Source organism: Ammospiza caudacuta, chromosome 11, assembly GCF_027887145.1.
Source record: "Ammospiza caudacuta isolate bAmmCau1 chromosome 11, bAmmCau1.pri, whole genome shotgun sequence".
NCBI lineage: Eukaryota > Metazoa > Chordata > Aves > Passeriformes > Passerellidae > Ammospiza > Ammospiza caudacuta.
Window position 1 is genome coordinate 22,127,710 of NC_080603.1, and position 15,545 is coordinate 22,143,254.

Genomic DNA, 15,545 nt, shown 5'->3' on the forward strand with positions numbered 1-15,545 from the left:
GAATTCAGTGACATCTGTCCTTAGATAATATTTTCAGTAACTAGATGCTTCAAACAGAAGCAATTAATTGGTGTCTAAACAAATGTTTCATATTTCCCCATATTCCATTGATCCTGTTAACTCCCATCTCTTTCTTCCACTGCCTTCCAACAATCCTCAGTCAATTCCATGACACTGAGGAACCTCAGAGAGAATCTGCAAGGACAGAGCTCACAGAAACAACATGTACTCATGCAGTGTGAATGAATGCTAAAGAAGCTGTGTGATTTCGATATCATAAGGCAAGTTTACATAAAGAATTTTCCCCTTCTGGATGCACTGTGTGATGTTTGGGACATCAAAGCACAAGGATTTGTGAGGCCAGACAGAATTTTTTGGAGCAGAGTAATGTATGCAAACTGATGAGGACGTCATCAGTTTCACTAGCATTAGTGCAATAACAAAGATGCTCTTCCATGAAATTAAGTAGCTAAATATTCATATTATTCAATAAAACAACTCAAGCAATCAATTGAACATCAAATGCATTTTGTCTTGTAAAACACCGAGTCATTAACCTTAACAATTTCACCATGCTCTCACTACCAAATTCAACTCAATTAGCATCCAAATGAACAGATGGACTAATGAATTAATGAATTATTGGTGAGTACTACACTAACCCCTGACTGAAATGAGAAATTAGAAAACACTAATTTATGCTAGAGACAGAAATAACACATTGGTCAGGAAAAAATCAGTCTGAATAAAGAGAAGCACAGTTATTATAAAGACAGCGTAATCCCTGAGTCAGGAAGGCAGCTGTGGTTTGGACACTCAGGTAGTCCCAGAAAAGCTGCTGGGGACTCCTGGAACTATTCCTTGTTACACACTGGCAGCTCCCTGCTTGTGCAGAAACACAAATGAAACCTCTCTCTTCACCCTGACACAACCAGCTCCCACGCCCACACCTGGCTGCCCTTGAAGCTCTACTCACAGTTAATAAACTCTCTCAGCAGCGAGTGCAACAGCATCAAACTCTCCAGAGGCAGCTCAGAAAAGGGAATCCTGGGTTCCCAAGCAACCATCCTGAGGCTGATACACATTTGCTCCTTTGCAAAGACTTTCTGGTATACCAAGCACACTTTCATTCTCTCATACAGGCATGAAACACCTCCAGTAACTCCCCATGGGCAACTACCAGCTGTGTTATTTCCTTAAAAAATTTAACGTGTACCGGGGAGAAAAGAAAATTAAAACAGGGAGTGAGGGGGAGCCATGCAGAGCTGTATTTCCAGATGGAAAAGCTACCAAATCACAGATCATCACAGTAACACACTGCTGTTGTGCAAACTCCCTCCAAGACTAAATGTAAGAGGAGAAACAAGGCTTCTGTTTGGGGTAGGAATCTCCCTGGAATTATAGATTCAGACTAAATCTCTTCCAAGGACATTCACACCAATGCCACAGGTCCTGAAGTTCTCTGCTGAGCAGCTAAGGCTGAATTAAGCACCTCGTGTCTTTGCACATGGCCTGGTCTGATCCCTCCAAGAAAATGATGCTGTGATGAAATTTCTTGATAAATATACTTGGCTTTGATAAATTAATTGGTTCCGGGTGACACTAAATCAAGGAGGACGCAAATAATAATGTCAGATAAACAGCAGGACATTTACCAGAAGGGCCTGGTCAGCTGTAGATAATCCAAGCAGTCAGAAATCTCAAAATGTCATGGCTGCACTGACTCTTTCCTGGCTGGAAAGGGACTGAAGGAGGACACACCAGAAATAAAGGAGAAAATCATCTGGATATAGAGTGACAATGGATTAATGCTGTGATTCAAGATGGTGAGTAACTGCATTAAGAACACAGAGCTTCAGAAAATACAAATGGATTGACTTTAAGCACTGGAACTGTTTGAGCAGTGATTATATGACTGATACAAAAGCAGCTAAAAATAAAGAATACCACAGGTCAGACTACTCAGGTTTGCTTTCAACATGCACACACAGGTACAAGGTTGTATTTGTGGAGATGAAACTACACCACAGACTTTATTTCTTTCCACAAAGCCACATTGATTATACATATAGATGCATTGAAAAATGAAATGTGTTTGAGGTTCCTTCTCACTCTGGAACAGATACAAGGGAGATGCACTGAACAGCACTCCAAGCTGCCTGAGCCCTCCCTTACACCAACATCAGCACATCAAAGAGACAAAAGCAGCTTGCAACATGAGAGTTATTTTTCTGTAAACTAGACCCTAAGTTCTCTCCACCAAGGATGGTTCCTCTGTTCCTTTTCTCATAACAAAGAAATCTTGGAAAGTTTTTGAGCTCTTTTGAGAGAAGTGCATGATGTGTCAGTCTAAGCATGTAAACACTGAAATCAAGAAACTGCAGGAAGCTTCCCCAAAGAGTGATAAAAAGGAAGAAAAGAGGGCAGGACAGGGTGGGAGGGAGGATGGTAACAACCACTGAGAAGCCACATTCACTGAAGAGTTAAGATTTAGTGCCCTCTGTTTTACACCAGTGTGGGTGAAAATCACTTTTAAGGGCCCTAATGAAAGTTGAAAGTTACCTTCAGAAAGTTATGCATATTTCAACAGAAATAAAAATCATTATGCATTCTCTCTAAAGAGGATACAATCTCAAACTGTCAAAATTCTAAACTCTTCTACATATATTACATACAAATGCCTTCTATAAAGAAACCTCTTTTCATTTTTCTTCTAAATTAGCTTAGTGGTCCATGGTATTACACTACCTTGGTCTAGCCTGTGAATAATGTGACAGGTAATTTTTATACTTCTTGCCTGTACTTAAGTTCGAGTGAAGATACGGAAAACAACTTTTATGATCTAGGTGTAAAAGTAAATGTTCTGTGAGTCCTGCATACCCAAATGTGGACATCTACTATGAAATGTTTCATGATGATTATGTGTCCATCAATAAATATTAAAAAAAAAGAGAAAAGGAGCAAGTTGTTGGTTATTTTTTAATAATGTGCATGTGCAGCAGTTTTTTTCCCCAAACAAAGTAATAATGCTAATGTTGATGTAAACTGCTACATTATCACAGAGGGGATTTAAGATTCTGTTTTATCAGACAGGAATCATTCTGTAACGGGATGCACTAAGGATGAATAATATGCAGGTAACATAGGAAATCATCCAACTATAATTTCAAAAAATGGATTCCTTCTGAAACTGTAGACTGCAATGACACAGAAATGGATGGTAACAGCCAATTAATTTCCATCTTGAAAAAAGCTCTAAATACACCTGTATCAGCTGAAGTTTGTAAGTGATGGAACTCAAAATGCGGAACAGTTCAATGATGTTTGAGTTACAATGCTGGAGAAGAAGTCAAATCTCTGACTGAAACTATGGAAAACCCAGTTTATATTTTCTCTACTACCCAAACATTAGGCAGCCACAGCAAGGCTCTTTTCCTCAGTCTCTGTGATTACTTGTGCTCCAGGACTTCAGCAGCTATGCTATAAACTGTGCTAGGAAAGAAGGAATCAAAATAAATTAACTTGTAACTAGGGGGTTGGAGCTTTTCCCTTCAGGGAAGAAGCCCAGTACTACCCAAACACAGATCTTTTATAAACTACATTTCCCTGTCCCCTTTCAGGAAATAAAAAAGGCCATCAGAATGTTGAGTCTAGCAGAGCAAAGTACACTTTAAGGTGCTCCATCAAGAGGAAAACGAAAATGGAAAATTACAAAGATGATGCTCATACAAAAAGAAAAACAATGCAAATCTTAAGGAACTAAGGGAGAGAAGTATGAGAGACAAGGTGAGCTCTAAGTGATAGGGCAGGCACACAATCCATGTACATCCATTCAAAAATGAGAACCATCATGAATCCAAACAGAAATTGAGTGCACATCCCTGATGTCATACACCACCATATCCGGTGTTTTTAGAGTTATTAATAATTTACAATCAGGTAACCAAGAGCTGAGCTTCAGTCATGTAAATAAGATTATTTTGTTTACAAAGTTAAAATATCACAAGAGAGGAATTTATATCTGACACCAAGCAGAGTTGTGATGAACACATCTGTCTGTCTGTTACATGCATTTTCTCATTATGGAGGACATGTATGTGTTATACCTGTTACACCATTTTTGGGTGAGAAAATAAACAAAACTAATATTTTCAAGAGCACAGAAATAATCCACAAATAGGGAAAAAAATCAGAATCTACTCACCTGTGCCATGTAGTTATTTCTGACATACCAATGCTCATACAATGAAGTAATTTGACTGATATCCAGCTTTTGTGTAGCACACAGAGTGGCTAAGACAAGTCTTTGATTTAACAGCTCTCTTAGTTTATGTTACTCTTCCTTGTTGCTGTAAATGTAACTGAATATGTTTCTAATACTATTCTCTGCTGAGGTGAGCACTAATAGACCAATCATGGCTTTCAGGAGCAGAGAAACTCTGATTTGAAATCAACACTTCGGTCTCTCTCTGGAGACTCTACATAGTCACTTGGATACACACTAATCATTCCCTTGAATAGCATAACTCATACTGAAAGCAAAATAATCAGCAGTATTAGGAAAACCTGATCAGCCTGTCTCCTAACATATTACTAATCAGAATGTGACCCTCATGTGACGGAAAACCCAGCACAGCAGAGGTAAGGAGATGAGGAAAGCTTTCTTCAGCAAATGCAAGAGAATCCTTGGAAACTGGGGCAATATTATGATTTTTTCCACTTGAGAAATTCTTCCAAGCTTACTTACTTTGAGACTAAAAATGCTGCATATTTTCTGCTGGTGAATGAACGAGGTGCATTTCACCCAGTGCACTTTTACAGCAGTGGCTGAGTTCTCAGAATGCACTTTGCTGGCTCACAGACCCCACCACGGGCACTTGCCAGGCAGATTTAACCTCCCCGAGGCTGTGGTTCACTGTATTACGTAATTCCAAGCCAGACAGTTTTACTTACTCTTCTGGCCTGAATGTTTCCTCTTACAGCTTTTATTTGCTCGTATTTACTCCTCAGCTTGCTGTCAATGGAAGGTTTTTACAACTTTCTCTCTGCGGACTGGCATCGCTCCGACTGGGGAAGAAATGCATTTCTAAAGCTGACCTGGAGCTGCTGCTCTGGAGGAAGAATACAAGCACAGGTCTTGGGCTTTTTAACTCCAAACCAGTTTTTTTCCAGCTGTGCAACAGCATCAGTTTTACCTGACACTGCACGCTGGCTGACAGGTGGGTAAAATAAACAAGTGATGGATATTCCAAAGGAAGAGTGATTCCTGAGCAGGTCACAGCAGTGGGAGAGACAGAAGAGGAAACCAACATCACAAAATTACAACCAACAAAAGCACATCAGAACAGTCCATTTCTGAACCTGTTTGCCCAAATCTTGTTTTGCAACAAAGCTGACAAAGCTGAGGCGTAGTTAAAAAAGCTGGATGGAAACAAACAAGCAAAAATCCCTCCCTGCAAACCAACAGATTTTTATCAGCCGCTAACCTGCCTAACAGAAATTCTCACAATGTTTATTAATATGGCTGTCAACACAGAATAATTTATCTGCTTTATAAATATCTGTCAATAAACAGAATCCACAATAAACAATGGCAATAAACAGTAAAGGATAAACAGATTTCTTGTTTGATAGAAGAGACAATGAGCTTATCTCCTGGAGGACTGTTAACAATCTGGACAATAAATAACAAAGATACAGCAAATAATCCAAATTTAATCATTCTGTGTGATTTCACTTTTAGGGAAAAATTCCATCCTCTTGCCAAGAGGAATTTACACATTGTGCCAAGCAGATTTATTTCTCACATAAAACAGACCTCATGGGGTCAAGGTCTCCTCCAGTCTGAGAAGTGCAGTATGTCTACTTCAAGACTGCAGATTACACTTACCAAGTTTATTTCTAGGAAATGAATTTTCAAGAAGGACAAAAGCTGAATTTTTAACAAAGAACCAAATTTAGAGTGTCATGTTTAAATAAATATAGAAATATTGTCATTCATGATTTTAATTACGTTGATGAGTCATTCTGAGAGACAAAAATGCATATTTACAAGGTTAACTGAACATGAAGAATAACTCTGGATTAAAGTAGACAATAGCCAAGGGAACCTTCAATGTTCATATTGTAAATGTTGCTGGGAAATACTCACTATTTTGATATATTGAATTTTGCAGATTCTTTCTCGTGGTCTGTAGATTGTATATACACAGATCTAGAATGAAAACTATGTGGAATAGCTGCTAAGTGACAACAAAAAATTCCTCTGAAGACCTAAAAAAACACACTTAGAGGAGATAAATATCCACTACAACACATGATAACCTGAGAAAACATAGTTCTATCTTCCTGCTACTTTCATTTTGTCCATTTTTAGTAACAGTTACCTCTGATGCTTTGATGTCCTCATAGGAAAACTGTGTGGCAGGTACTCCGAGGTGGTTGATGAAATAATCTGCATCTCCCTGAATCTGCACAGAACTCACATTGTATCCTGGACATCTAGCCTCTTCCACACAGTTGAAGCTCTGGCTCTGAAAAAAACAACCACAAATCAAATCTCTACTTAATTATTTGCAGTCAGGCTCTTGAAGACTTGTAGCACTATCTCATTTAAACAGCATTCTTTGGGTTGAAGCAACTTTAAAATGGCAGAGTGAAGTTTTGCTGCAACATGGCCAAGTCTTTCAGAGGACAAAGAAATTCTTATCTGAAGTGGCAGGAAGAAGAATTAAGGCACATGGAATGCCTCATGCTGGCCAGCAGATTAGAAGGCCTCATGGTGGTGCCTTTTGGAAGATTTTGAGATCTTTAATGGCTCCTAAGGAATAATTTTTTTATTCAGTTAATAGCATGCTCTGCCACAACAAAAAGCTGAATGGGATTATCATATTCAATCTAAATATGAAAAATGCTGGCAATGTAAAGAATTTCCCACAAAGTAGACCTTAAGAGAAAAAAAAATTAAAAGGCTAAAGTTACTCAATACACATTTTCTGTATAAATAATACACATTTTCTGTGTAGGTTTCTTAAAACAATTCTAGTCAGGGAAATCTTTGTATTTCTTTCACGTAACTATTTAATGGTGAAATCTTAGCAACAGAACTGTAATAAATATGGAAACTGGAAATCAAGCCCAGACTGAGTGTCACATACTTGTGTAGCTTTTAAATCTACCAGGTAATTAAACACTTAATAAACAGTAGGCATAAAGGCTTTCAACATCTATTACAGCAAATAAGCTACTCAGGTTTCTTTTCAAGAATATTAGGAAGTTGAAGTACTGGAGATTATTTGCATTTAGCCAACAGTTTATATAGTATAATATAACTTCCTCACCTCTACCAACAAAATTACAGGCTTTCTAGAAGAATAGCCTAAAATTGGTTCTACTTTAACACAAAAATACAGCAAATTCTGTATATTAAAGTCTCCAAGGTTATCAGGAAAATGTTAGACAGAGACAAATCTTGGTATTTCCCCATTTCAAAATTAGCATAATTATTGCTTCACAGTTTCATTTCAGTGCTGTGAATAATGCAATTGCATATTACACAGTTTAAATAAAGGCTGCAGAGTCTCACAGAAAATTATTTTAAAATACCTTCAAGACATAGCTTCCATTTCATAAGTAATTTTGAAAGGTGGTTGTATTACTCCTTTTTTTTAATCTGTTAAGCATTTCTGCTCCTGCCATTCTTACATACAGCCACAGTTGTTCAAGGCCTGTCCAAGATGGTAAAAACCCAAACAACAAATTCATCGGAAAAGGTGTTTTAATAATCACAACTGCATCTCCTACAGTCTCCTCCCACTCAAACCCAGTGCACAGCACACACCCAGGCAAAAAGCCATGGTTGTGATTTTGTGCATATGGCTGTGTACAAGATCCACTGCTCCTTCCAGGAATTACAAGGCATTTAAGGATCAGCCAGTGTTCTACACTGCAGCATAGATCAGATCTCCTCACTTGACACTGCCCACCACAGCTGGTCAAGTTTCATAAGTGATGAGTAGCCTGTTGTTCCTTTAATGTTTAAAGGCTCACTGAATGATGTGAAATTGTGAAATACAGCTTCTGACACTTAATTCTGAATATCCACCAACCCCCATTTCTATCAGCCTACCAGGAGCTGAAGAGATGCCTTCCTACAGCAACCATGAAATTTAGTTTTTCTTATGCATGAAAGTTTATATATGAAATGTTTACAGCTTTGGTTAAGGGGACCATAAAATATGGTGGTTTGGGGGATTTTATCACCATCCTTGACAGTATAGAATTAATATTTTTATGACAGGAATGTTCAATTCAATAGTACAGCATTTTAAGAGTTTAACTGCTTTATTCCACTTGCACTGTTCTCACACACAAGCCCAACAATAAATATTTAACCCAGCACCAATGTAGGAGAAGGCTTTACATGCAAGATGCTGTGCTCTTCCAATCTGTTTTTATTGTAATGCAGACTCTACACCACCAGCATTCTTCAACTCCTTGGCAACAACTGCAAAGTTCATACAGTGTGTTTTGGATTCATTAAAAAAAATGAAATGTTTCCCCAGACTAATAGACTTAAAGAATAATAATGCTCTAATACTAATAAAACTAATGAAATTAATTTTTAAAAAATCTTTAAAAACATATCTAGAATAAACTATCAACTAACTGCCATTTGGAGAGCAGCCAAACTGTATTTCTTCAGCTGGTTAGCCTTATAGGAAAAAGACAAACTGGCTGTGTTTAGAGCACTCAGCTGCTCAGGCTGGGCTCCACCATGTCAGTCAAACTCTTCCTTCAGACCAGAGCCAAACCAAGCCCCTGGCGAGCAGGAATCAAGGAGTGCTTGGTGTCAGTGCAACGATTCATATGCTATTTGTAATTGAGTAATTTTATTTCTCTGGAGCTCATTTTGGGTGTCAGCACCATCTTACAGGTTTACATTACAAATCTGAGAAAATGAAGAGTACCATATGGCAAATCAAATGCATTTAATTTGAGTTAGTGTCCTAAAACAAATCTGGCACATCTGAAGCATAATCAAGTGGGACTTCATTGCAGAACTCATTAGTTAGTTCTGGTTACTACTTTTCTTTACTTGACTCCGGCTTAAGTTAAAACACTACCACCTTTTGAAAATGGATTAAAACATCTATGGAGCTTTCAACAGGGCCAGTAAAGAATGAACAGTTATTCTTACAGTGTGTCAGTGCTCCCAGCTTCAGAACTACAACAAGGAAGCTTATCCTTCATGAATAATTGATCTCTATTTCTAAGCTGAATCAGTTCCTGTGTCAGGGACTGGTGCAATTAAGGACCTGAGGTATGACAGACCGTCTAAAGCAAGTAAAATTGTCTAAAGGAAGAGCCAAAGAATTTATTTAATTCATCACAGACCTTATAAAAATGCAGAAATCAAGAGATTGATGTAAATATGTAACTCAACACCAACAGGTAGTAAAGGCCAGAGAAAGGGCTCTCAGGTCTGTGTTTCTCATCTATACACACCTGCCACACTCTAGCAAACAGACCATTAGAGGCAGAAGGCTTGATGGTTCTTAAAAAAATATTAATAGATGGCTGCCAAAGGCTATTAAAAAAACCATGGAGCTTCTAGGAGTTGCATCAATTCTATGGCAAGCCTACTTCTCTGTTTTCTCCCAGCTGACTATCAGGTTTGGCTATAAACATCCTGTTCTGCTCTGTCTTTATTGATTGATTATACATATTGCTATTGATGCAAATCAGCTCTTTCAGAAATTATTAGGGAGATTTAATATGGCATTTTGCCCTACAGACCTCAAAGTGCTTTTCAAACCAACTAAAGGCAAGCAAGGTATCTAACATTTCTGTATTGCTCAACAGCATAGAGCAAAACAACTACATAATAATTAAATGCACAGCATTTCCCCAATTTTGAGCCTTATCAAACTGACATGATTCAAGTATGTGCATAAAAATAATTCTAAATTATAATCATTCATTCTCTCTTTCTCTGTTTAGGAAAAGAAAAGCTAAATGTGGTGATGATAATTAACATGCTATAGATGGAGAGTAGTTGTGGTTTAAATAGCCTGAATGTTACACACCACTGATGTGATGTATTTGCCTATTTATACAATGTGATCATTTGATAACCTGATTAAAGCTACACCATGAAATCTTATGAGGTAGAGTGACTAAACCTTGCTGCATTTAATTAATGTTACATTAAGATTGAAGTGATTAATTAAAAATGAATAAAATGTTGGTTCCTTACTTCCTTAGCAATTTTTCCTTCCCACTTACACATATTTTCATTTAAACATGTATGAAGCCTTACTGAAAATATCTAAAATCTTAACATTATTTAATGACCTTTAAGGGTAACATGAAGACTCTGGTGAAATTCTGTAGCCCTGCAAAATCAGTCACAGAAAAGAGAAATTTAAATCTCAGAAACTGCCCGTGGTTTGGATTCTTCAGGACTACCACAGTGAAGTGAGAGATGTTCCCGGCACACACACATATTCCATTGAGAGGAACTTGTCACCAGGGAGAAACAACTCCCTCAAGAATTGTGTTTACTGAAAGCCATCAGGGACAAGGAATTCAGCATCATCTGAATCCCTCTGATACTGGTGGACGCTGCAGGTGATTCTCAAACAAATCACTACAACCCCAGGGATCCCCATTAGACAATGTGAATTCCCCCACCACTAAATTACTCTGTGTTTTCATACACAAAAGCGCCACACCTGGAAATTCCAAGAGTAAATAGGTTTTTTTAGGCTGTGCAGGAAGGCAGGACTGCATTTTCACAAGACAAAAACTGCCTTTTAGACAAACATCATGGCTTTAAAAGAATTGTTCTTTCAAAAAGCCTGCAGGTATTCTGCATGACAGAGAAGGCTTTTTCACCCAGAAGGGAAGAAGAAACTGAAAATGGTGGCAAACACAATACTTTCAAAAGGTCAGGTCCAACCAAGATTAGCCAAGACCCAGTTCTGATGTTGCATTCAGATTTCCACTGAACCAAGGAAAAGTCAGTTTACCTACAAAACACAACCTGCTGAAAATAAAACTCCAGTTGTACCTTTCAAAATTGTGTGAAGCAATTTTTGCATTTCAATGGTGACTTCCTAAAAAAGTGGGAAATTACAATACCAGTGGTTATAAATAATGCATGGAGAAATATCTGTGCTTGGAACAGAAAATTTAAATATATTGCTGTATGTTATACTACTTTGCAAAATGGAGTTATTTTTTATTTAGCATACAGCTAGAAAAACATGAGACAAACTTAATCCTGTAATTCTTGTTCAAGGCTTTGGTTTCTGTTAAGAAATATTTGAATACTTTTAAATATTGGTCTTATTTTAAAAAAAAAAAAACATAACTAACAGAGTAAAGTCTTTAAAATAAATGGTACCTCACAGGACTAAATCACATTTTAGATGCAAAAGTTACATCAAACTGGTAGGAAATACAAAAGCAAGGTAGTAAAAAATTATATAGTGAAAATTTAATTTTCTATCCTGCACTTTTTCTACATTTAACTTTATCTACTGACAGTCTTTCTCTGATTCCTGATGCTTGTTACATGATTCTGAATTACATTTATCCTCCCTATAACCAAATTGAAGTCCCATGCCTCACTGAGTCAAATGTACCTGTTGCCAGCACTCAGCACAAACTGCTAGGAATTTTAATGGCTTTTGTAAGGAAGGCAAAAATCAAGCAAGTATGTTCCCATTTGATAAGAGAATTTCAGAGCAATCAAATATTTAAAGCTAAAATTATATAGCATGAATTATATAAGTGGCAAGACTGCAATGGGAATGCCATCAGCAGTTCCAAGTATCTCAGTACCTTAAAAATATAAAGTTTAAAAAATATAATTGAGAAACAGTTGCACACACCTTTGGTAGCTGTGTTTCTCCAAAGCATCCATTTACCCCAGAAAATAATGCATTAGATCTTCTTCCATATTTTTTCAGCACCACTGGAAAAGGCAAACTCTCCAAAATTTTAAAGTGACTTTAAAGACTGAATTTCCATGACCACCGGCTCAGCCTCACTATTCAGTGAGTTACATTTATTGATGGTAAATTTCAGGAAACTGCTTAAAATTGTATTCCGTTATGATGGACAACCCAGAAAATACTGTATCAAGAGGGAACCTGTCTCCACACCCAACACTCAAAACTTCAGGTGCTTTTTCCTTTAGAGCTTATGCATTTTGATCTAATTTTAAGCAGAAATGATTTTTGACCATTTGCATTTATAACTGAAGGATGCAGTCAATCTGTTTTTTGGTAATTCAAAAATTAAAACTCTCCTGGACTTCATGGTGCTCAAGCTTTTTCTTGCTGTGTTTGTATGGCAGCACTTAATGGCAGAAATTAGGCCCACAGCTGGGTGTAACGTGAATACTACTGTTTGTAACTGCTCTAATTTACAATAGTTTGTAACTGCTCTAATTTACAATAGTTTGTAACTAGTCTATTTTACTACAGTTTGTGATTACTCTAATTTACTAGTTTTTAACTACTCGATTTTACTACAGTTTGTAACTACTCTATTTTACTACGGTTTGTGACTACTGTAATTTACATTTTCCCCAACCATCAGCATTCTCATGTCATGTTTTCTGAGCTACAGAGAACTCAGATATGTGGGATTTCTACCAGAAATGTTTGCCAGCACCACTTCCCAAACACCAGCACTTGCCAAAGTGCAAATCAGCTCAGCAGACACCTCCATGAGCTTCATCATCAAGCTGACCCAGAAAAGCAGATTTCTGCAGAGGTCAGCTGTCTGCCACCCTTTCCCATGCAGGGGCTTCTCCCACCATGCTGAGATCTTCAATCTGCTGGTTATGAACACAACTTAAACTCATGTGTTTCACTAGGAAAAAAAACGAAAGAAAGTAATTTATCCTTGTTCTGTGTATTACATGTCTCATATTCTCTGCTCCTCCACATGTATTCCCAATATCCAATACAATACCAGCTCTTTTGAGGGATCCAAGAATCCTGTGGAATGATCCTGCCCATCTCTAACAACACACACAGAGGCAGGACAGACCCCAACACCACATTATCCAGCCAAGAGGGGACACAAACACACAACCATGGCATAGCCAGTGCAACAGCCAGGTTTTTTAAAGTGGAGGAGAAATTTGCCATCAAAATCTTAGACTTTATTACTTTAATCAAAGACCAAATTTCAGTTGTAATAGACACAAATGGAGAAACTTTTTTATGGCACACAACACCGAAAATCAGTGATTTTTTTGAAGAACTCTATTGAGACATGGGTAACTATGGCAAATCTTCCCTCATGGCACCAGCCTGGAACAAGGCCAGAGAAATTTACTGCTGACAAAGCTTTACCTTGCCCTGAAACCTGCAGTCTGACACTGAAACTTCTTAATAGCAACCAACTATGCATGAACAAATCACCCCCTTCAAGCCACACACAAAACCTATTTTTCAGTCTTTGAAATGAAAGTCACTCCCACCACTGCATACAGACCATGAAGGTCAATAAACCACCATCATATTTTTTCACATAAAAAACCTCTTCTGGACTTCAATGGGAATTGAGCAAATGGTATAATAGCAGTATTTGCACTTAAGATATCGAGTATCTGTAGAAATTGAATTTTTCAGGAAGATAATCACAAAGCAGATTTATTAAAGTGTGTCAGCACCACAAATGCAGGTCTCTAGGCTCCACTGAGAGATAAATTAAATGATCCAAAAGATGTCAAAGGATTTTATTGTTACAGCAGTTGGGGTACTGTAATACTCTTTTCCTGACTGGATTCTTCCAACTTTTATCTACTTAAACCACAAGAAAATGTTCCTGCCTCTGTACAGCAAAACAATAACAGTGGGAAAAGGAGAAGAGAAAACCCAAGAGAAGGAAAAGCCATATGGACAAATGACTTTTTCCTTCTGGTTTCCATAGAAGCTCACTTGAACTTGGTTTCAAGAACCATGAAATATTAGGGCTTGGGAGAAGAACTTCAACTACTTAAATAAAATGTGGTTTTAACCACATTTTAACCAGAACCTGGTTAAAACATGGATTCGAACGTTAATTTGATCAACAAAACACACAGTAGCCAGCTATCACCCAAAACTCATCATATATCGAAATGATGTGTTTCTTTGTGCTCTGAAAATTAGGATTATTATCTGAGATCTTTCCAGAACCGAAGCAAAGCATAGAACAGGGATACTGTAATTTCTATGTACTGTAATGTACTACAAGACTAAAAAGACATTTAAATTTTGTTAAAGAAATCTGGATTTTTATTAATAAGTTTTCCGGGATATGTCCCTGCTTTTTCATAGAAAGCAAGGGAAATCAAGATAGGCTGATAATTAATTTTATTTCAGAACTGATTAGCAGAGTTCTACAATACAGACAACTGATAGCTTCTAACTACTGCACAATATAATCTAAGTATCTATAACACTGTATTTCAGGTTTCATCCTCCAAATCCTGATCTTTAAAAGTTAATTTTGATGCAATAAAATTGAACTTTCTGAAACAATGCTTACACAGTCTGTAAGGGAGAAATGTTTGCACTGCACAAATTGAGAAAACAAATTGACATATCCTGTAAAGAGCTATCTAAAGCTATTTACTCTGGTAAGGAAGACTAATGAATGCTACATATATATATATATTTCTGAGAATACTAAATAATACAGCATCTACATGAATTCTCAAAGGTGCAGATTCTAGTCAGCAGTGTGGAAAAAAATTACTTCACAACCCAATATATTTTAATGGGCTAAAGCTATTGAATCCCATAAATATGAGCTCATTTTTTCCTCAGTATTAAATGTTTCTCTGTGCACTCCACCTGCCACAGTTTGTATCTCTGGCCTCACTGCCATAATTGCATATGCAAATACTTGTATGGATAGAATTCTCCCTTCTAGTGCTGAATTACCTGTTGAAGGTACAGCATTAAGCCTTTTTTTAAGTAACTATAGAATAATTATCTAATCAAAAAAGGATGTTGAGTTACAAAGCAGAGGATCCAGCAGCTCTCCTAAACTCCTTTTGAAAGAAAACTTAAAGCATTTAAAGTGTTAAAATAGAAGGCTACAAAAGAAGTTTTGAAATCCCTTTCAATGCTCTGCCAGGAGACAAAGGTTGGAGCTGTGTGACCTTTAGCTGCCAAAAGAAAGCTTTTTGCAGAACCCCCAAGAAAACTATTTCTTGCATTTTGGCTTTTCCTGACATCTGAGATTATCTGCTGTAAAATTTCCTCTGCTGTATTCAGTGAAGTCCCATTCTGTGTGCCCTTCAAGACAGGAGTAATACTATGGGAATTGTGGCTCTTTGACTCAATAAATAAAAATCCATATCAACTATGTTACTAATTAAAACCTTAGGAATAATTTGGAAAATACATGTATTTTCCACATATATTAAATTGGCTTGAAATCGCTTTTGAAATTTCACATTCCCTGTTTATGGTGTCCCAAAAGTCTCCCTTCTAGCTCTGTTTAGTCTTTTTTTTTTTTTGCACTAGACA

At 37.2% G+C, this 15,545-nt stretch overlaps 1 protein-coding gene across 1 annotated transcript in view; it reads right to left on the reverse strand.

Moving 5' to 3' along the window:
• NAALADL2 (N-acetylated alpha-linked acidic dipeptidase like 2) overlaps positions 1 to 15,545 on the reverse strand; it is a 312,928-nt gene that overhangs the window by 59,001 nt on the left and 238,382 nt on the right. Inside the window, exon 10 of the mRNA XM_058812368.1 lies at positions 6,387 to 6,533. Within this exon, the coding sequence (XP_058668351.1) occupies positions 6,387 to 6,533 (147 nt within the window). The remainder of the gene's footprint in view (positions 1 to 6,386; positions 6,534 to 15,545) is intronic.